Raw genomic sequence first — 22,913 nt, forward strand, 5'->3', positions numbered from 1 at the left:
ACTGCTGAGGTTGTTTGACCTCTTCTTCATGGGTTTTGACACCAAGACTACTACTCCGGTTTGTCCTCCAAGTTCCAGCGCGGATCCCCCGGATTCCAGAGATTCCGAGGGGAAAAGACCTTCCCTCGTTGAACTCCTCCGTGAGTATCTGATGCGACACAGAATAGAGAAGCCGGTTACATTACACAGCCATGAGATCTATCACCTGCTCCATCTGTATCACCACTGCTTCATATCAAGAAAGGAGCCAAGCGATCCGGATGGCGAGTCTCTCAGGCCACTAATTCCATGGATAAATCCTTCAACGATGCTCTCTTCGGTTCTCTCCTATCTCCAACATACGACAGAAGGATCCCTGTCGACAAGATATCCGAGGACGATACCATGCGCCACGAAGCTCCAACAGGCTGGCGTGGTGTTCAAGAAGAAAACCGCCGTTAGCTGGCTTGATGTAACCTTCGAGAATGGAGTTATGGAGATCCCCTTTTTGTCTATCGAGGATACCACCAAGTCTCGCTTCGTGAACCTCGTCGCCTTCGAGCAATGCTATCGTGGGGGTGCGGGGGACTTCACGAGCTATGCGACGTTCATGGACTGCATCATTGACACGGGCAAGGATGTAGCTGTGCTCGAGCAGAGTGGGATCATCGAGAATAAGTTGGCAACTGACGAGGATGCTGCTCTCTTCTTCAACCAACTACGTGAATGTGGTTATCTGGACTACGATAAACACTACCTCGCTGGATTGTTTGCAAAGGTGAACAGGTACTGTGAGTCGGATTGGCACAAGTGGAGGGCCAAATTGATGCATGACTACTTCGGCAATCCATGGGCGATCCTCTCGTTGGGGGCAGCGTTGGTTCTTTTGGCTCTCACTGTAGCACAGACGGTCTTTGCGGCTTATCAGCAGTTCCATCCTAATAAAAATTAGTGCTACACTTGCTTTTATGCTGTAATATTATTTTATCTATGTAATAATTGTGATGCTTGTAAGTAGCATTTTTTTTTTTAATAAGATGATTTATTTAAATAAATCTTGTATAAATATAATCAAAAAAATCAAAAAACAACATATTTCAAAATTATCCCGAAATAATCCTTCACAGTCCAGAATATTTCTCCAATGTTTTCAGCTATAAATGATGACATCCAATCAGCCACCGAGTTTGTCTCACGGATGATGTGTCTGATGGTCAGCATAATGCACCCTCTGATGCTTGTAAGTAGTGCTTGTCAGACTTGAAACTTATGTGTAGTAATGACCTGTATATACTCTTATTTTGTGCTGTTGGCAAATAATAGCAGTGTGTTATGAATTATGGTATGGATTTATTGTATTGCATGTCTCAAGTGGCATTTAAGACTAAATAATATTCATACATATGACATAAACATCATTGCTTTAGGTGGTTTTCTCTTGGAGGAAAGAAAGGACAAGAAACATGTCCCTGCAAGCTTGCTTTTTGGATTTTGATTAGAAAAAAATGCCGCTAGCTTTGGTTTTTCTCTTATGTTGTAAATATTAATTTTGAACTAGCTTCTCTCTTGTATTGTAGAGAGAATGTTTAGACGGAGTTTTTGATTTTTACTATGTATGGAAGCTATAGCTAATCTTGAACAAAATATTTTCTTCCTTGGAGTGATTTGTTTCTTTGCTATAAGCCTCTATTTAGCTGCCTAATTGGGCTTGAGTTGAAGCCTTCCATTTCCATCCTCTCGATAAACCCTTCATCTAAACATTCTTGCATTTTTTTTTGGTAAATATTCTTGCATATTGATTAATTAGTTATAATAAAATGCTAAACTAGCATGCATCCAAATGAATAACCCTAAGAAATTACTAACATTATTAGTTTATGATTTATTATATTTGATTGGAGCATCGTTATTTGAAACCATGCATCATAAAAATTACATTTCTTTGGAATTATCTAACAGAATCATACAAGATAGATTCGCAAGCAGCCAATCACTGTCGATGACCTGGCTAGTATTTTTTATTGTGCTCTCACTATCACTATCACCATGACAAGTAGCTAAGGTTAAAAGCTAATGTGGAGTAGACCAGACCAGTCAATGATAGGTAATTATCTATAAGGCCTTATTTCTAGATAGATTTATCATTTAATTTAGGCAGTTGGTAATCTTAGCGATGCTTATTCAAATATTCTATTCTAATTTATGATTATAAAATTACTTTCTTTTAAAAAAATTGAAATAATTAACTGAACAAGGTCTTAATTAACCTTGAGTTAACCTGGCCCAACTTGATCATCTATCAAACTACTACAATAGCCATAATACTAATTATTATTTGTTACATTATAAACATTCATTTCTTTTATTTTTATCCTTGATCCTTATCTTTAAACCATATAAAAGACGTTTATTTTTTATTTTTAATTTCAAAAATAATCATAATCGCTTTTTTGAAAATCCTAATTAGATTGCCCTATTAAAGATTTAAAATACTCCCATGACAACTGTAATCAGACTTCTCTCTTAAAAGGTTTAGAATATATGCTAAATATCATAGAAAAGGCGGTTGAAATGTTGTTGGATTTTTGAGAATAAGAAGAGCAACGACAGTATTTAGGAACATATCCATTTTTACTAACTTTGAAACTTAATAATTGATAAATTTAGAATTTACTTAAACACCTATCTCAAATCTAAAACCTTTAGCGACTATAATTATCTACTTGTGCATTTATAGCTAATTATTTTGTCTCTCTATATTCAGTGATTCGAGGTTGGCTTCTATTTCCAAAAAGAGAGAAGTTTTCTGCCATTAAGGCTCTGCTTGAAAAGTTTCCCCAAACCTGGCGGGATCGTCCAAGAAGAGAGCACCGAGATGGGAAAGGGGTGGGGAGGGGAAAAAGTCTTTTTATTTCCTATGGTGATTGATCCCAGCAACCCCTTGCTCTCATTTCCCCAACCCCGTGTTCTTTGCTAGGACAATCGTGTCAGATCCGACAGAAAATTTCCAAATAGTTCCTGAATAAAATTATTTTTTAAAGAAAAATTATCTTTATCTCAGGAAAATTAAGTTATTAGGTTCGTAAGAAAAGCAAGTGTCCTCCTGCTAAATAGAATTAATTTTCTAAAGTAAAATTTGCCACTACCTAAAGAACAAGTAACGCATTAGGTTATTTTATATTATTTTATGTCATAATAATTCAATGAAGGAGCGCCCTATTACAATGGTTTTGCTAGAAGTAATGACCAAACACCATGTTTAGATTTGCTGTCTACTTTAATATGATAAAATTCAAGAAAAAAATATCTATTACAATCCCTTATATCTAGAGATTACCCACTCGAAAAGATTATAGATGAAGGTGGCAATCTGAGGATTGGGTCGGGATTGCTTCAGGTTGAGCTTATACATCAAGGCTCGTAAGGCTTGACCCAAACCCAACCCAAGCCATTATATATGAAATTTTAAATATTTATAAGAATATACATGCAAAAAATATGATATCAAGATCAGACATATAATAAGAATAAATTTAAAAAATATATATATACATATATTGGATATATAAAAATATTCATAAATTTCAAATATTTATAACGAATATACATCCAAAAATTTAAAAGATATATATAACTTAATTAAATTTTATCCCATGTATCCTGTTATTTCTTTTTTTTTTTTTTTTTTTTTGCCAAATCAGATTCATACAACACTATCTGCAATATATATTGGGTACTAAACCTTTTCTTGTTCTGATGGTACTGTCTCAGTCAAATTTCAGTCTCATGCAAAAGTAAGAACACAAATTCGTATTAGGAAAAGCAAATGTAAAAAAGGATATGCCCATTTAATCACATACTTCAAAACATAGCCACAGAAAAAGGAGGGGAAAAAAAAACAATGTTCTTATGGAGATAAACCGCACAGCTATCTGGGTGTAAGAAAAATTGAAATATACAATCAATATGCTACCAAACAACCTCTTTCAATCTCAAGCCATCAATCCAAGACCTTGCCTTCTTCATATAGTAACACCTGATTTTTATATTGCCATATTGGCAATCTAGTTTTTAATGACCAGAAATATTGTTCTTGACTCTCGATCCTTCACCGGCCTTCATGAAGATCTTCCGAGAACACTGCTGTTCTGGAGATGTTGTCATTGTCAAAAAGGCTTAAACCTGAGACAGGTCCAGAAGAGAACATTGAGGAAGTGCCATCGGACTCGTAGGTCGTTGAAGACTGCCTAATATTGGGGCGGGCAGATGGGGTTGGCATGGTATCCTGATACTCTGTGACACGCTGCACCATTTTAAGGGACTGAACCACTTCACCCATTGTGGGCCTCTGGTTCGCCTCAGATGCAACACAGGCTGCTGCAATTGTGCACACTCGCACAAAGTCATCCTTTGGATACTTACCTCCAAGCCTTGGATCCGCAAGCTCTTCTAACCTATCCTTGTCCCGAAGAATTGGCCGAGCCTGCAGATTATAAGACCAAGTCAACCCATCGTCCTAATCCAGTCAAACTAAAAATAAGCAGAATGAAATAGCACTGTCGCATATTGTTGGGTAATATAAGATGATGATAACAGAAAATCAGACGTGAAACTACTCAAAAAGAAAACTCATCAGGGAACGTTGAAGCAAATGAAAAACTTGATGCATACATGTGCCTTCCCTTTGCTTTTAACTTATATGCATTCTCCTGGATGCCCATGCGTCATTTTATTCCAGTGCATGCCTTAAACCAATGTCCAAGAGTGCAATTCTGGATTTATGCGCATGTAAATATCGTGACATATAACTCTGATCTTAGAAATGATCAAGATAGTTAATGGTATAATTTTTGAAATATCAAAGAGAGGAAATATAGGTCTCACCCAGGTTACGAGGTTTTCCTGGCCAGATGGTTGCGACATATCTACAGGCCTCCTCCCTGTCAGCAGTTCAAGTAGAACTACTCCATAACTGTATACATCACTCTTTACCAAAAGATGTCCTGTCATGGCATATTCTGGTGCTACATACCTGAAAAGACCACTAGCTTAAGTTTTGGCAACACCAGGAGCAAGGTACAAGAAAAGAAACCAATTCAAAAGAAAGGAAATAGACAACCAACCCAAATGTTCCCATCACACGAGTTGAAAGATAATTTGTCCGACCTTCAGGTGCCTGCTTGGCAAGACCAAAATCAGAGACCTTGGCATGAAAATTGTTCTCAAGCAATATATTCGATGCTTTGAAATCTCTGTGGATCACACAGGGTTGGGAGTCCTCATGAAGATAGGCTAACCCTCTAGCAGCATCAAGAGCAATCTTCATTCTAGTGTCCCAATCCAAAGGGCAGTTAGCTCCCAAGGGACCTGAAGAGAATGCAGTCCATGTCAGCATCATATTAGGACTTTTATTGGGCCCCAGTGCAAATGTCAAATGGGATCTCATCAGCAAATGGAATTTTCAGGGTTGGTCATAAGTAAATACCATGAAGCCAGGACTCCAAGCTTCCATTTGGAACAAGTTCATAACACAGAAGATGCTGCGATGAATCACGGCTACTGTAGTAACCAACCAGTTTCACAAGATTTCGGTGATGCAGCCTGCTCAGCATCTCAACCTCAACCAAGAATTCTTTATCTCCCTGGTGTCCTCCACTGCTAAGCTTTTTAATGGCAACAGCAGTGCCATCACTTAAAACACCCTTGAAGACACGGCCAAACCCACCCTCTCCAAGCATACTTGAAGGCTCAAAGTTATTTGTTGCTTCTTTGAGCTCTTCATATGTGAGGAATCGTGTACTGGTGGGATGTGGAAGAGACCCTTCTAAAGAAACAGCATCTGTAGTTCTTGGCCTTGCTGCACAATTATGATGCACTGAAAGCACTAGTCAGTGGATAAAAATCATGTCAAAGCATGAGAAAATCAAAATCTAGTTACTGACTAGGTTCACTAGTAATTGTAAAAGGAGGGTTCCTTGAAGTCTCACTAAAAGCATGAGGTTCAGATGCTAAAATGAATGGCTACCACCATCCCTTTTTCCATATGACCATTCTCTATTAAAAAATGTCGGAAATAAACAGAATACAGTACAGTAGGGTGGGTTGTTACTTTGAACTGATCATGATCATGATTAAGGTCCACAAAATATGATCCAACCCACCAACCTAACCCATGTTCGACCTGTCATAAACAGATTTGGGTTTAGACTAAATAGGTTCGGATCATAAACAGATCAACCAATTTAACCCATTTAATATTTAGCTCAAATTTGGCTTTCTGATATCTGATCCGTTTAACCCATTTAATATTCTGGTCGGATTAAGTCAGATAACGCATTTAATCCATTTAACCTGTTTCATCCGTTTAACTTGTTTAAGACTTATTTAACCTATTTTCTGACCCGTTAATCCGACCTATTAAACATGTTTAGCCCGTTAAAAATCCATTTAACCTGTTTAACCCATTTAACCTCGTTTGATCTATTTAATAAATGGATTAAGTGGGTCAGATCGGGTTACATGTTTGATAAACAGATCGGGTTCAGATTGATATTTTTTTTTATCCGACTTGCACCAATCCGACCAGTATCCTACCCGACCTGACCCAATTGCCACCCCTAATCATGATACTCCATATATTGCATCACAGCATCCTCAGTTAGTTCATGACCTTCTGAGAGGTTGCTTCTTTGTCATGGCCCCTTAAAGATCCTCTCCACCTAGTTATTTTGGGTTCTTCCTTTATTCACACACGAAAGTGAAGAAGTATGTTCGCATTTTTCCCCCATTAGCCCATTAATTATTAGAAGGCATAGATGGAAGGAGAAAAATACTTCACAACTAGTGCTTTTTCCTTGAAACTGAAATGAGAGCGCACCATCAGGTGGCTTGATTTGACACTAGCCTCCCAGTGTGGGCCATGTGTTGGATTCCTGTGAGGTGAGTCCAAAGTCCACAGAATTTCCAAACATCTTTAGGCATGGTGTTAGCAATGGATTTTGACATGATAGTCCCTTATTTCAGGTTTAATGATAGTCCCTTATTTCAGGTTTAGTCCCAACTAATCCCTTTGTTCATAATAAATACATCTAGCCTTGTAATTTCAGGATGTGGATGACATAGCCCCATGTATTCATTAAATTGATCACACAGGCAGCTATTTTCTTCAAATGACCATAGCATGCTTAATGATTTTTCTACCCTGGATGTTTGTATTCTTTCTCATTCACCTTCCTCTCTTTGGACCATCTGCTCCACTCATTCCCCATCTTGGTGCCAGCCAACCACAAGGTTGTGAACCTCTATTATTAGACTCCAGCCGCTCCTTGGCAATTAAAGTGAAAAGATTTGTTTGAGGTGAACTTTATACCAAGTAACGTGCTCCAATCCCAATATTGTATCCCTCCATCATCCAAACTAATTAAACTACTTGAGACAACAATTTATATGAGCTGGCAGGATGTTCTATTTTATTGTGAGCATTTTGTTGCAAGAACACCTGATCTGTGGTTAGATATAAGGTTTGCTGCATGTTCACAGAGAGGAAATATTGGCATAGAAAACAACTAAAGCTCTATCAAGAGAACCAAGCCACATGTGAAGGTACTTATTCCATGAATGAATACAAAGGGGGAACTACTTGACCTTGGCATCCTTTGATGAAAACTTTTATGTTAGTGAGATCCTACTACTTAAAAAGTGACCCTTACCCAATCTATTTTTTTCTTAGAAAAATAAGTTCTCTCACATCTCCACCATCATTCCCATCTTATTGTTCCTCAATTATGATTGAGCTAGATTCCCAACAAGGATTTCAAAATCAAGATCCCCACATCAAATTTAACCCATTTTGCTAATTCTTTTACTCTTTCTTCATGGGACTACACAGGATTCCCTAGTATGAGTTGGAGCAAAACAAGCCTATGCACTAGGTGAGATCATGAAGTTTATTTGCTTGTGGGCTGGTGAAGATGTAATCTAACTCCACTAGCATGATTGGATGGGATGAGGGTGTGAAAATTAGGTTGGGTAGATTGGAAGTGGGCTTTACTGGGCGATCAAGTTGAAGAAAATATGCCCTTGAAAGGGTGTAAGGTCATTTGATAAACTTAATGGTGTGAGCCATGATTTGCAGAACTGGGCCGAACTAGACCGTTCAATTACCGGCACAGTTCCTGCGTTGATTCGAAACAGAGGGAGAGGGAGAAGGAGAGAAAGAAAGAGAGAGAAGGAGGGGAGGAGGAAGGAGGAAGAGGGCTCAAAAGCCCCCTCTGTTTCATCTCAAAACCAGGGGAGCTCTTTATTATTTGCCGATTTTGTATTGAAGTTGGCAAATGGTATTTGCCAACTTCACTAGCATTTGCCAACTTCACTAGCATAAAGTTTGCCAACTTTGCTATAGTGAAGTCTACAAACCATTTGCCGACCTTAGTTCAAAAAATTCAAATAAAAAAGTTCACTTCGAAAGTTCAGCACGGAACCGCACTATACCAGGCCAACCACCGACCGGTATGGGCTCCAATATTGGTTAGGCGAACGTTGGATTATGAGTTGTTTGGTCGATGGAGAGGGCTATTTGGTCCATTTCATGAACACAAGAGTCCTATTTGTATTTATGGTAGAAAATGAAACTAACATGGGATGAGACCAAAACCAAGGGATCATTATATCAAAATCCCAAGAGGCAATACACAGTGTGATCAACAGATGTTTCAAAATCATGATTGGATATAGAAGCAATATAGTGGGCACAATTATGAATACCTGAGGCCTATGAGGTGCTCATCTAGTAAGACTCAAATAGACATGCGGATATATACATACACGAAGAGTGAACAGGAGAGAGAGAGAGGGAGAGAGGGAGGGAAACAAATTTCTACTATGATTTGGTAAGCCATGATCCCTTGAAACTGGTAAGAAGCATTCAAATATGATGTGATGAATGAGTAAAAATGTGAAGATTTAGCTTGCTGAATCTTAATGAGAAAAACAAAGTCCTAAGGAGCTTTTGTACTGTGGGTCCAATGCTTATTTTGATTAAGGAAGCACCAACTTAAGACACGTTACAACAATGAAAATGTTGGATGAACGAGTTACAAGAACTCCTTAGAAATATTTATATTGAGAAAGCTTATGAGTTGCATTCATATATGATGTACTGATGGCTAACTTCAAGGAATAGGCATGTGTGTTAAAGACTTGCAGGAGGTTTACAAAAGGCATCATTTTATTTTGGGTGGTACTAGCTATCAAGCACATGCGATGCACATTAGAGGGAAGAGAGAAGAGAAAGTGATAGAGTCCAATCTGTTTAGCAGTCGAATCAAAGAGTCCAGACTCCAGACTATATGGGAGTCCAATTAGAGAAAAACATGAAGTCCAATTTGTCTAGGAATTCTATCCAAGGGCTCTGATTTTATTGGAAAAGGAGAGAGAATGTTGTGGTAGTTAAACATGGGCAAAGTTAGTGGGATAATGAACATATTTTTAAGATAAATGCGAGGGATATTCTCAAGTGACAGAGAATCACAAAGGAATATTTCCAGATTCCAAAACTGTCTTTTTTATATATAGTATAGATAAAGAGATGAGAGAATGATCAAAAAAGGCGGGGCAAGAAATTGTGATAGAAGATATATAACTCTTGCCTAAACAAGGAAACAACCCTTGATAGAGGTGAGCTCCAAATTCATGTATTATAGGCCATCACATTCAAAGGTTGGCACAATATGCATACTGTAAGTTTCATGCTTGGAAAGATGATGGCATCATCAAGATATGGTCAAGGTTTGCATGGATACAGGAAGAAAGCACAATAATCTTGTATTACCTATTATTGTTTGCTTTGGTGGCAGGTAGATAAGTTTTGAACGCTCGATCCAAAATTCCAACACTTCATTGCATCATCTTAAGTCAAACTACCTATGTTGTTTCTGATGAATATAATCCACTTGCGTATTACATTGTTTAACAAATTCTAGCAAAACACAAACAGAGATATGGAACAACAACTAGCTAACCTAGTTCATTTGTTCTTTTTGAAAAGCAATTTTGGTAATAAATTCTTCATGTGAAATGTGTAATATGTTAAGAGGGAAGACAGATAATCCATCAACATAAATTTACTGTAGTAGCATACCAACCTGAAACACTATGACACAGGCTGATACAGACCAATACTCACTGCTACATGATACATACACATGCATCATGCCAGTAACCTTGCAGCATAGTATATATTGTGTGGCAAGGTGTGATATGTACTATCTAATTTAAATATGTGTGGGTGAACACAAGCATGCAAGTTTTTCCTGTCAAACTTTTTGGCACAAGTTCCTGATCATTTTTGTTCAAAAATTCCAAGTTTGTACTCCCAGATTGCTGATATTGTAATAGTCCTCTTTTTCCCTTTTCTCATTTAAAGTAAAAGTAATGTGCAATATCATAAATGTCAAGTTCTAAAAACATCAAAGGAAATGCACAAGGACCACTGATCAATGCCTTCCTACAACATCACTAGTTATATAAAGCCTCAACTAAAGTTTACCGGGCATAAATTTATGCAAAAAGTGAAAAAATCTGTAGGTAATAGAGATAAATTTCGACAAACAACTGGAACTTGGCATACATAATTGACCTGCTGATGCTTCATAACTATATGGAGGAAGATGACATAGCTACAGGTGATAAGTTTAAACAACAAACTGAAGCCTGCTTTAAACAACATAACTGAAGCTTGAAGTGCATACCTGTTTCTTTGACTGGTATCCGTTTCCTCCCTTTGCCAGACATGCATGAACAAATTATAAGCACACTTATGAAAACAATGATCACAACACCAACACATATTCCAATCACTATAATGAGACTTGAATGTTTCTCATCTCCAGTATCACCATTTGGCTTAGGCAAATGAAACATTGCAAGTGGTGAAGCACTAGGTGTCACAGTCAGTGCTGGAGCTGGAAAATACAAGTGATAGAGAAGCAACCATTTTAGTAAAAAGTTGGTTATTATTAGTAACACAAATAATATAACAAACACAAGTAACTACCAGGGAGTTGATCATAGAATTTGAAAAGGAAAAAACAGGCAGGGTGGATGGAGATAAGCAAAGAAAACATCTACCAAGGTAATAAAGACTCATTTCATATAGTCGATCCATGCCCGCTGTTATCTAATGACCATAGTTCTGCCTCTAATATTTTTTTTTTCTAAGACTGAATTTATTTTAATCCACTATAGGGGATTAAAAGCAGACAGAACCCAACATATCCTAAGTTGGATTTGTAATGTACTAAGCTAGTCTAGCTTCATTTAATCCTTTTGAACCTAACAAAACCACCTAGCATATAATTTTTTCTTCATGTAGCTTGTTTTAGCCACTAAAGAGAGTAGATGTACACAAGAAAACCAATTTTTACCTCTTTTAAATTAGAAATAACATATAGATATGTGAAGAATGATGGGCTTGACCTTATGTTCTTGCATGTATTCATAAGCATGCAAGATAAAATTGATTATACCAAGATTCGCCATCTTGGTACCAAACCCCGTACCATTACCATTTTATTACAGTATTGGTATGCAGTTTTATGTGGTATAAGACTGCATACTGAGTGTCAGTACGGTATAATACAGCATACCAATACCATCCGATATACTGGTATGGGGCGGTATGACAGACCATGGATTATAGGTTGATTTTTATAAGGTTAAATATTCAAAGAGAATTCTCAAATCTATGGGTTACCAAAATATATAGAAAAACATCAATTGGGTGTGCTATGAGTTCAAATCATTAAATATCCCTTTTGTGCATTCCAACAATCTACCTGCTTCCAGGCTTAAATTGTTTCTTAACTTGAGTTTTGACATTTGAATGGATTTCTTTTAGCAATAGTGTGATATGGTTGGGAAAATGTTCAAGGCAAGAAAAAACCTATGCTACAAAACCTAAGTTGATGTTTTTCTCTTATATTTCATAACAAGAACATGACAACGCAACCATCAGGATATCATAAGAAAAATGATGAAAAGACTACAACAACCTTTTTATAAGTTAACAATGGATTGATTCATTGTTAATATTGTATAAAATGTGTGGCATAAATACCTGCAGGATACATTTGTGTTTCTACAATAGATTATATTCCAGTAAAATCAATTTATATTAAGGCATATATTTTATAGTGGGGTTCATAGGGTTTATTATGTTCAAAATTTATACTTTCTGATGAATTTCTTGTTTATCACTAATTTTCTGCTCTCTGCTTATTCGTAATGCACTTGTTTTACCAAAAATATATCTGGTATGTGTAGTTGCATATTTTGTTAAGACTTAGAGAGAATGATGTACATGTAGCAAGAAAATGATGTCAAAAGTGCAGTTAATCATCAACCAGTTTCTGGAATAAGTTCATATCTCACTGCAAGTAGACAAACTCAAGTAACAACCATGATTTTGCCTCAAATGTCTCATATCATGATTTAAATATTTTCCAACACAATGATATGAAGCAAATGTAAAACAAGATTACCAGGAGAAGGAGCAAGTGGCCTGAACCAAGTTAAATTAAGAAGCTTGTAGTTTCCAACCAGTGCAGGGTTAATACGAACCCTATGCAAGGCAAGGGAAAAATTCATTGCATCAACTTGATACTTGGAGAAACTTATCCCAGTAAGTGGGGCTATATTCATTGTGATATTTAGCCCCGATGCACCAACAACATAGAAGTTAGCAATCTCAAATTGAGTAACTTGCAAACTGAGCTGAAATGCCAGTTCTTCAAGAAATTCATTGCTAAAATTTGAACTCAGAGAAACATTCAGGAGAAACAGCTCGACTTTCACTGGGTATACACAATGACAATCTTGGGTACCTCGTCTCTGCACCCTGTCCGGTCCACAACATCCTGCCCCAACAAAAAGACCATCACAAATGCTTAAACTTAAGGTAAACAAACTCAAAGCTAAAAGATCAGTATTTGAACAACATTAGTTGCGGATGAGAAGTAACCAGGATGATTAAATGAGATTCAATAGCTAAATATCCGACTTGTACCAAACCTTATCACCCACCCAATCAGCCAGCAGTGACCAGGAAACCTCCCCCATAAACCAATATGTATTTCAGGGTTAAATTAATTTTTTTAAAAAAATCAAACAATAAGGAGTAGAGCTATTAAATATAAAATTTCTTTCAAATATAGCAATCTGCAGAAAAAAAGGTTATGACCTAATATAAAGCTTTACTGGAAGTCGATTCCCTAAATTTTATAACAAATTGGAAGAGGGATTGGAGATAAAAATATATGATGCAGTCTCGGTGAATCCAAAAATCTTTTTTTCAGAAACATGAAAATAAGGATATATTAAATTCTTCTGTAATTCATGCATTTGCACTTAAAGTAAACATGTTGCACGTTTCATTTCCATGTTTGTTATACGTTTGCTATATTAATCACCTATAAGCAATCATTTCCACTGTGAAGATGCTAAAGTGACTTGTACTTAGATATAAGGTCATGCATATTAATCACCTATAAGGCTCACAACAGAGAGAAAAGTAGTACTACTGCAAGATTTTTTTAAATTTTTTTTTAAAAAAATCAGGAGATCACTCATCTTATAGTCGTAAAGCTTTAACTGCCTCAACATAAATATCATCAATCTTAGTAACTGATGAAATACTACTCAGCAAGAATGGAAATCACTAGAGCTTTCAGAGTAGAATGTTAGACTAAATATCAACTCATTGTGATTTCAACTTACCAGAGTGAGAAGATGGAGGTTCTGCCAGACCAGAAGGAACTGAGCTAGAATTGGAATATCCAGGAGTAGAATCCCCAACAGATGAAGGTACAAGGGCCAATCCAAGTGCAGGATGCTCATTGTGCTGCACTGAAGGATCTGATAGACGTGATGAATTTGATGAGGGATGATCCTTAGTTGTTAGTGAGCCATGATCTGGAGGAGGAGCCGGGGGCAGCACTTGTGAGGGAGAAATTTGCAATGAAGAAAGCTTCCTGTATCTTTGATCAACCAGAGGAAGACTTGCTGGCAAAGAGAGTTCGAGCTTGGCCGGTGCAATCCTGGAATGGACTGGATTCCATGCACCTAAAGGAGAAGCAGCCGGAGCTATCACTGTTGCTTCTTTTTTATGACTGCTCAGTTTTGCCTCAGCAATGAGCTCCAAATACAATACAATCACCAAGTAATTGAACACTGAAATTCTTGACAGTCTTTTCAGTAACCCTGTGATTTCAAAATCAAGAACAATATGTATCACCAATCCGTACAATGAGAACAAAGGAAAAGCAAATATCTCAACAAGAAATCTGCTTCTTGATTATTGTTTGACATAGCATGGAATGAACCAGACAAAGGAAAACCAAATCTCTCTCTCTCTGTTATCCTTCATAACTAGAAGCAGAGCTAAGTGTCACCTTTCTTTGGTCAAAACCAAAAGGAAACGAAAACTTCGATAGCCTACTTAAATCTATGCAACAATATTTCTTGAAGTTTTTAATAATTTTCTTTTCCCTGACCAACCAGGAGAGGTGGCAGTTGGGCTTGGAACCACTTGTGTTAAGTTCTGCCCTTAAGAGTGATATTAGATTTTTGAGTAAGCTATTGAGAATTTCCATATCCTGTCAGTTCAAACAGAGCTCAGAGAGACGGCATTGCAAGGCACATTCCCAAACAACAAGAACAAGCTCACGTAGGGGTTAAATCTCCACAAAGATTGCTTCTCTCTGATCTCTCTAAGCAAGAACAAAGCCCTAAGCGAGAAATACAAATTAAATCCCGAAACCCTAGCTCAAGAAAATGGATTAATTCATCAAGAACCACCAATGTTCACATTCACAGATTTGCAACACTCTAAAAAGGAACTTTTGATCAAGAAAACGGTCGAGATCAAATCAAATCTTTCCACGAAAGAAGCTTGAACAGTACCTCTACACTGACAAATCCAGAACACACCCCCGAAACTCCTCATCCCCGATCCCGTCCGAGGACGAACGACACGGATCTACCGAGCCCGGACAGATCGATTCGTCGAAGGGTGAGAGAGGGCATGGGGCGCGGTGGAGCTCGGGAAGAGGCTACGAGCGGGGGCGGGCGATGTCGGTGAGCGGGGAGGGGTCGAGAGGAGGCGAGATCACGCGAAGCAGAGCTCGAAGCAGTGGATTCGGCGACGCGGAACGCGATGATCTGAGAGGAAACGAAGATCTCCAGTCCATGGGAACGGATTTCGAAGCGGAAATGGTGAGGGTTTTGGAGCTTTTGGCCTCGAGCTCCGTCACTTTTTACGCCTGCGCTTTTCTTTTAGCTTTCTTTTTTTTTTGTCTTTTTTTCTTTTTTCTTGATTTGGGTCGGCGAAACGGGCGGACGATGAGGAAAAAAAAAAAAAAAACTGTTATTGTGGGGTAGTTGATAAAGACACACCACTCTTTTGTAAAATGCACCTCCATTATTTCTTTCTCTTTGTACCATATTGGACAGAAGAAAGAACAAACATCTGTACTGTATCCTATAGTGGAAAGAGGAAGGTAGTTTTTAATACCAAGCTTTCCTAATCTTTCTGAACAATTAATACCTTACCATATAGAGTGCAGTGTGATTCAGCAACATGCATGTTTGGTGTTGCCAGGGAAAAGTTATGTCAAAAATACCTTCACCAAATATATATTCTTTTAAATTAAGCAAGCTGAATACTTGGTGACCATGATACACAAAAATCAAATAGTCATGAAATTTACGGACATCTCACTTAGGGCATCTAATTATATCCAGATTTCCCAACTTTAAGAGCATTTTTGGATGTCAATATAAACTATTCAGTGAATTAAATCCTTCTGACATCAGTTCTGAGAGGAGCGCTGGAGATTAGGAAAGAGGAAAATTATCAATTCAAGTGCTCCTGATCATAATATTTTTAAAGAAATAGAAATTATAGAGTTCTTTGAAAAAGTGATTTAAGGTGGTCCTATTTTTAAAGAACGTACTTAGTCCAATAACAGAAAATTTAGTTTCCCTCAATGCTTGAAGGTTTATATTTGGTTAATCTTAAAGACAGCATCAACCACAATATCTAATGGAATAGGCTGTGATACAGCTTTTTTTCTCACCATGACAAAGTAAGTCAACATGAGTTTGGTTATGTTGTTCTAGAAAGTAGAGTATGAATCAAGTAATAAGCTTTTAAATATTATGTGATCATCATTATAAAAATATTTTACGCGTAGTCACTGCAAGCCATCTGTTTAAACCCTTAAATTTTAGGAATTTTTGTCAAAGAATAGTTAGTCGAATAGAGTAATATTACTTACTTTTAGATCTTTCAAAATTTGAATCATAGATAGCATTCATCAAGGTGGCGACCAACAATGATGACACCCAAGTGTCGTGTCCTTTAATTCTTCTTATCATAATCCGGGTATTTAAATATATAGTACAAATTATGGCATTTTTTTAATTTACTCTCATCTTAGACGTTGGAAAGATAGAGTGCCCTCCCTTTTCTCGTACAATATATTAATATATTATGTGGCCCACGCAATAAAAGCCAAGCGTGGCCTTCGTTTTCATTTGCCATCAGTGCATTAGTGATGCCTAGCTTGTGGCACACGAGGTGACCGGTGATGTCACTAGAATGGTTGGGACTTGCGAGAGGAGCCAGTGTAGGCACATCAGATCGTTTCTTTGGATATTTGAAAAGTATACAAGATAAATTATTATTTAGTAACTAGCAATTATCCATGAAAAAAATAAATAAATCCATCCACAGCTGACCGTATTACAAGGACGCCTTAAATCTCCCGCTGCCATGGATAGAGAGGGATTCAGCTACTGTGATCAACGGGCTTAATAATTCTATCGCTGGACACCATTCTTCCCATCCGTTACTTGGGACCTACAAATATAGAAGAGAAGATTGGGCGCCACTCAGGCATTCCATATTTTTTTTATTTTTGATAAGTTGAAGAATTTATACACAATGTGTTTGAATATAATTTAAAAAATCAGAAAGAAAGATTTTTCAAAAGGATATCCTTTCAAAATGATGTGATATAAAACTTGTGATCTAATCGGTAGTGGAGTTCATATCTAATATCCACGAAGACGCACTATTAGCTCCAGATATCTTGAACCAACGGATTGAAGGTAATAGCCCCCATCTTCAAATCTAACTCATTATCATAATCAAATCATCCTCCACCACCAACTGATCAGTTTTGAGCATCAGAAACATGAAGAAGATGCCCTCCCAAGCTGCTCGAAACTCTGCACCGATAATGAAACTTTCAAATAAACTAATCCCTCCCAAATGAACTTAGAATCTAGGTCTCTGATCAAAAAATCTACATCATCTCTATCACTAATCGCACTATTATCAAAATTAACTTTGAGAAAGATCGGAGATGATGGCTCTCAAATAATATAAATCTTATGGGACGCTGTAAGAACGAAGAGGGGATCCCAGACATCCCACGTATTCAAAGAAGACAATCAGGCTGCAAAGTAGCGGTTAGCTTGAAAGGCAACTTAACGGAATTTCATGTTCAGATTGGGAGACCACTTATCCCGATAATTAAATCAAATTTTCTAATACGATATCTAAGGCTTGCATATATGGGACACTAGGCTCCAGAAAACCTCGTCTGGGGCCTCTTTGTACGATAATTAAATCAAATTTTCTAATACGATATCTAAGGCGTTGCATATATGGGACACTAGGCTCCAGAAAATTAAACCTCGTCTGGGGCCTCTTTGTACGTGTGTTTCTGAGTGGTGTTCCAGAAAACCTCGTCTGGGGCCTCTTTGTACGTGCGTTTCTGAGTGGTGTTCTGGTTGTCCCATATATATATTGTTACTTCAACAAGTTTTTCTCTGTATTCACTGACTCTTCATTTAGTAAAAAAAAAAAAATAATACTCTCTATGCCAATGGATTAGATCCAGATTTCACCACGTCAGTGCCTCGTGATTTATATTTGCATGGGAATTATAGGAGATGCAACTCATAGGAATGAAAGTGTGATTTTTTTTTCACCATGATAATGCGAGAACTTATGAGCTAAACCACAACCTTCTAACAATTGGATACAAACTTAAATAAGCCTCACATGTCAATGAGAAGATAAAGAGTACTGGATTGTCATAAATTGATGTCTTGAAAACTTCTCTTGATCCCATCATTAAAATAAAAAAGAGAAGAAAAGAACATGGAATAGCCACCACAACCAATTGGACCGTGACCTCTCATTAATAATTGCATCAATTAATGTGCTACTTTTAAGTAGGGATGTTCCCTGTGTGCAACTAGGCCAATTATCGACCAAGTTATTTTATTTTTGGCACATGCTATTCGAGCCTTCATCGACATAACTATCAAATGAAGCAAGCTGGCTCCGGTGCACAAATAGGACTACTTTATTGCCATGAAAGGGCAATTTTGATATACCAAGTTATGGTGTTGGAGTATGGAACATGAGGCACTTTCTGAGCGTTCTATGGAACAACTGAATAAGTTGTGAAAAATCTCATTGAAATAATGTTGCAAGCACTGATCTCAATGTCAAATATCATGCTCCTACAATATATAGAACGGAACGTTAGCTATGAAATGAATTTAAATTGCATTGTTTTATTGGTAATAGGCATATGATATGAGCATGAAATGCACAAAAAGTTATGGACAACTTCGAAAAATTAGACTGTCAGCATGGAACTCATGATGGATGAGCAAGATATCACAAGGCAGTGCTTGCAAAGAGATTGAAGCAATGATGGAAGATAAGCATATGCCATGAGAATAAGTTGCTTGATAGCTTGGGAATACTAGGCCTCAAATAAGAGGGTGCAGATTTATAAAAACTGAAAATATAGACACAGAAAGAGGAAAGATGGGCTTCTCAAATGAAAATAATAAGAAAAGAAAAAGTGAGGTTAGGGTGTGGTTTAAGGATCAAGGAAGAGGATTTAATTTGTTTGCATTGTAATTTCTTTGGGAAAAGAAAAAAGGAGATATGTTGGGGGATGCTTGCCATATCCATCCGCATGCTTTGAGCCCAGGTAATTCTCACCTATATCTTTAGGACATAAATGTTAGTTCCTACTAATTCAATTGGCATCACTATCTATGAGGTACAGCTCTAGTATCAGAAGGCTTTCTTGCATCACTGATATGTTGCATAGCACAAGAAGGCCCCTGATAAGTTGCACTTATCCAATCTCATGCCAAGCGCTATGCCATCCTTGTGGGGGGAAAAAAAAAAACATTTTGGATATGAGAGTTTGACTTACTTTATTGCCTTTGATAATTTTTAGATCCCAAATGGGACGATCGATACATCATAGGTCTTCCCCACCAACCAAGGGTATGCTGGGAACTCCAATTTTACACCCATATGATAATTTGTTTCACAGCTCCAATTTGAATATGACTTTAAAAATAAAAATAATAATAATAATAATAATAATAAATAATAATAATAATAATAATAATAATAATAATAATAATAATAATAATAATAATAATAATAATAATCAATCCCTTATCTTATAAGTATCGGATTTGAATTTTTTTTTTCTTAAGTACACAATTGGTTAAATTATCCATCATTTACGAAAGCCATCTTCTTGTTATATGTTAGTAATATGCTGTTGGAGGACGCTTGTTGGCAACATACGTTATAGTCTACAAAATCTCTTTTGCCCCACATCTGATTGGTGAAAACTCCACTATAATGGACTCAATCTCTTGGCAATTAGTATCTAAAAGCTGCGATATAAATCGGTAGGGATGGCAAAAGTTGAGCCAACCCAAAAACTCAACTAAATCCTACTCCATTTGAGTGGGTTTGGCCAAGGGCACTTTTGTTGGAATTTGATATATCTTAGATTTTCTAACTCAAAATATTAAATGAGTCAAATATGGATCAAAGCTTTAACCTGACTCTGATCATGAAGATAACGTTCCATTTAGACCAAGATAATTAGATTCAGTTAAGTCATGATTTTGGATAAGATTTTCAGTATGATTGGTCTTTCTCTCAATACCAGTTATTTAAATTATTTTGGAAATTAACCGGTAAGAAGCATAACTATTGGATTTGATGGACTAAGTTAGATATATTAAATATCTAGTCTTGTAAAATAAATTAAGTTACATTCAAATGGATTGCTGAATTGACTCATGGATGGGTAAGGATTGAGAGATTTTGACCTGATATTGGCCACATCAGGGTCAAAGTTTTATATCCTTCTGACTTTACTGGACCCAATCCTGCCCAAGCATTACCACCAAGTATAATTCATACATAAAAAATATTAAACCAGAATCTCTTTCATTTATATTTTGTTTTATGTTTCTCGAGAGTCGATGTTACCACTGATTTTTTTTTTTTTTTGGTTGCAGATGTTACCACTGATTAAATGAAATAAATCTGTAGGTCATTTCGCAGTTACATGTGATCAATCCTGACCGTTGATTGGTCACCATCAATCACATCTGACAAGACCACATGTAGTTTCTGGTGTCTTGTTGCTTATAAACAGTCCCATGCAGCAAATCTATTTATAGAAAAACCAAAGGCATTTCATCCAGGTGCGAAGGGAATTGATTTTTTTCTTCTTCTTTTTTTTTTTTTTCCTGGTTAGGAACCACCACAGCATGAAGAAAGAATTGTCGGTCCAAAAGGTCTTGCCTGAGGACAAGCACAACAGGACGAGATCTAAAAGAAAAAACTTTGATATACTGAAGGAAAGGCAACTTTTTTCCGTACAATATTGTGAAGCCTCTCTGGAATGGTGGGAAATTTCTTGGTTCTAAAAGGTTTCAGATGACTTAGGTAACTCAGTGGGACCCATCTTGCTTATCGAATTAATTTTTGATTGTGTAGTCTCTCAATAAGAAGAACCATAAGGAAGTAGTTATTTGAGTTAAATTAGTAGATAAAATAGATCAAAGAAGTCGGCCAGGAAGTTAAGGGGAGGATGCAGAGTGAAATGGCCCAAAAACCTTTGTTATCAGATGTGATAAACTGCTGTAACACTTCAGTGATGCAAGCATTCAGTAGAAATTTGCCTAAATAATCAATTGTTATTTCTAAATGAAGCAATTTTGCCAATTAGATAAGTGCGATAGTAAATCATTTTAATATCTTAATTCTTTTAGTTTCAACATTCTTGAGTTTCTTTTTTTTTTTTTTTTTTTTTTTTTTGTGATTCTGTATTTTGTTGGACCAATTATGTTGCCATAAGGCTTCTTAAAACATCTTGCTGTTGTAATTAATAGGTGGATTTCCAAGACAATTTTCATTCAATAAATAGGACTTATATTTATATGAGCCTTTCTGGTTTTTCTCTTTTTGTTACTTCTAATCTTCTTGAAATCAAAAAGCATGACTATTTAAGAGTGTTGTAAATATTCGATAAAAGAAAAATTGTGAATATGATCCAACATGAAGTCCTTTCTCTAACATTTCCCTTTCAAAGTTTCATACAAAAGGGACCATGCTTGGGCACTTAAAATTGGTTTAACTACAAATTTAGCTACATCTAATATCCATATGAGTCTATTATAGCATCCTTTCTCAAAAACTAACTGTTTCATTATTACATGGGGCTCTACGTACCATTCTTTCATCCTTTCTTAGTGATATTATTCGCATCATGGCAAATCAATTTGTAGATAAGACTAGATTTTTATTTTTTTGAATTTTTGTTGACTCAAATCATTGTCTATGTGATTGCTAATTAATGTAATTAATCAATGACTATCCATGCATCTACAAAAGAGTGATTAATCTATATACCACATTGCATAGGCAGGTTGGTGTTTCGAACGAGTGAACTACTACGCCATACATTGGGGGCAATTGTTTCTTATTGCTCTCAAAATATTTTCACTTGCAAAAGGACCTTCTGCTCTAATATGTTACTAATGGTTTATAGTTCATGTAATATTTGCTGTTGCTTCCTTAGTTTCATCATCTAACTTTAATTAATTTACATCATTGTGTAGACTCAAAAAATAAGGTGCAAAAGATGAATGATTGCCAATATAGCAAGCATGGACTCGGGTTGTAGGATTGTATCTAAGGGTGGTGATTTATGATCGGACCCATGAATGATCTCCTTTAAATAGGTTTGGGTTTAACATAAATGAGCTTGAGTCATAAAAATGGATTGTCTATTTAGATCTATTTATTAAATAGATTATATTCAAATTTAGACTTTCAACCCATTTAATCTGTTTTAACTCGTTTGATAATTGGATTGGATCATAACCTGTTTTAGACCTATTTGATATATTTAATTTGTTTAAAATATACTTAATCTATTTATGACCTATTTAACATGTATAATTCATTTAAGCTAACATGACATATTTAATAAATGAATTTTATTGGTTGGATCGGATTATTTGTTTAATAAATAAATTAGGTTCACATCTGAATTTTTTATTCGTTCAATAAACAGGTTGGATTTGGATTGATAAATTTTTTATCCGATCGACATTCTAAGCAATCAAACCTGATTGCCATCTCTAGTTATATCTTTGCTTGAAAGAATAATTGATCTTTTTATTTTCATATTGGACTGCATAATAGCTATTATGAAGCCTGTGCAAGTAGATGAAAGAGAGAGTTTGAAGTATTTTGAGATATATACAAGATATGCTCCAATAGTTGATGTTAGGAAAAAAGAAGATCAATCATTCTTTTCGCACAAAAAATACAATCTGAACCCTGCAACCATTACATGTTAAATAATGCAATTGTAGTAGAGAGTAGCGCAAGCATTACAGTTTCAAACATGAGGCCTTCCAACTACTTCGCCATCTGAACTCCCTCTACCTCATGTCCTTTCCCTGCCCTCCCCTCTTATATCCTTCCCCTCCTCCTTTCCACTCCCTTTCCATCC

The 22,913-nt window shown here is 36.5% G+C and overlaps 1 protein-coding gene across 3 annotated transcripts; it reads right to left on the reverse strand.

The window, feature by feature from the left end:
- Positions 1-3,790: 3,790 nt before the first annotated feature.
- On the reverse strand, positions 3,791-15,278 carry LOC105045022 (receptor-like serine/threonine-protein kinase ALE2). 3 transcript variants are annotated; one of them, XM_010923181.3, is made up of 8 exons: positions 14,938-15,278; positions 13,753-14,235; positions 12,519-12,893; positions 10,728-10,940; positions 5,465-5,854; positions 5,103-5,346; positions 4,864-5,011; positions 3,791-4,462 (listed from the first exon to the last, which is right to left on the reverse strand). In XM_010923181.3, exons 1-8 carry the CDS (start codon positions 14,978-14,980, stop codon positions 4,088-4,090), a joined length of 2,271 nt encoding a protein of 756 aa, XP_010921483.1. In that variant the 5' UTR covers positions 14,981-15,278; the 3' UTR covers positions 3,791-4,087. The 3 variants fall into 3 exon arrangements, with proteins under 3 accessions (XP_010921483.1, XP_010921484.1, XP_073113731.1); XM_010923182.4 differs by having other exon boundaries at positions 5,465-5,836; positions 14,938-15,144; XM_073257630.1 differs by lacking the exon at positions 3,791-4,462 and adding an exon at positions 4,595-4,751 and having other exon boundaries at positions 14,938-15,144.
- Between the last annotated feature and the right edge of the window lie 7,635 nt (positions 15,279-22,913).

Source organism: Elaeis guineensis, chromosome 5, assembly GCF_000442705.2.
Source record: "Elaeis guineensis isolate ETL-2024a chromosome 5, EG11, whole genome shotgun sequence".
NCBI lineage: Eukaryota > Viridiplantae > Streptophyta > Magnoliopsida > Arecales > Arecaceae > Elaeis > Elaeis guineensis.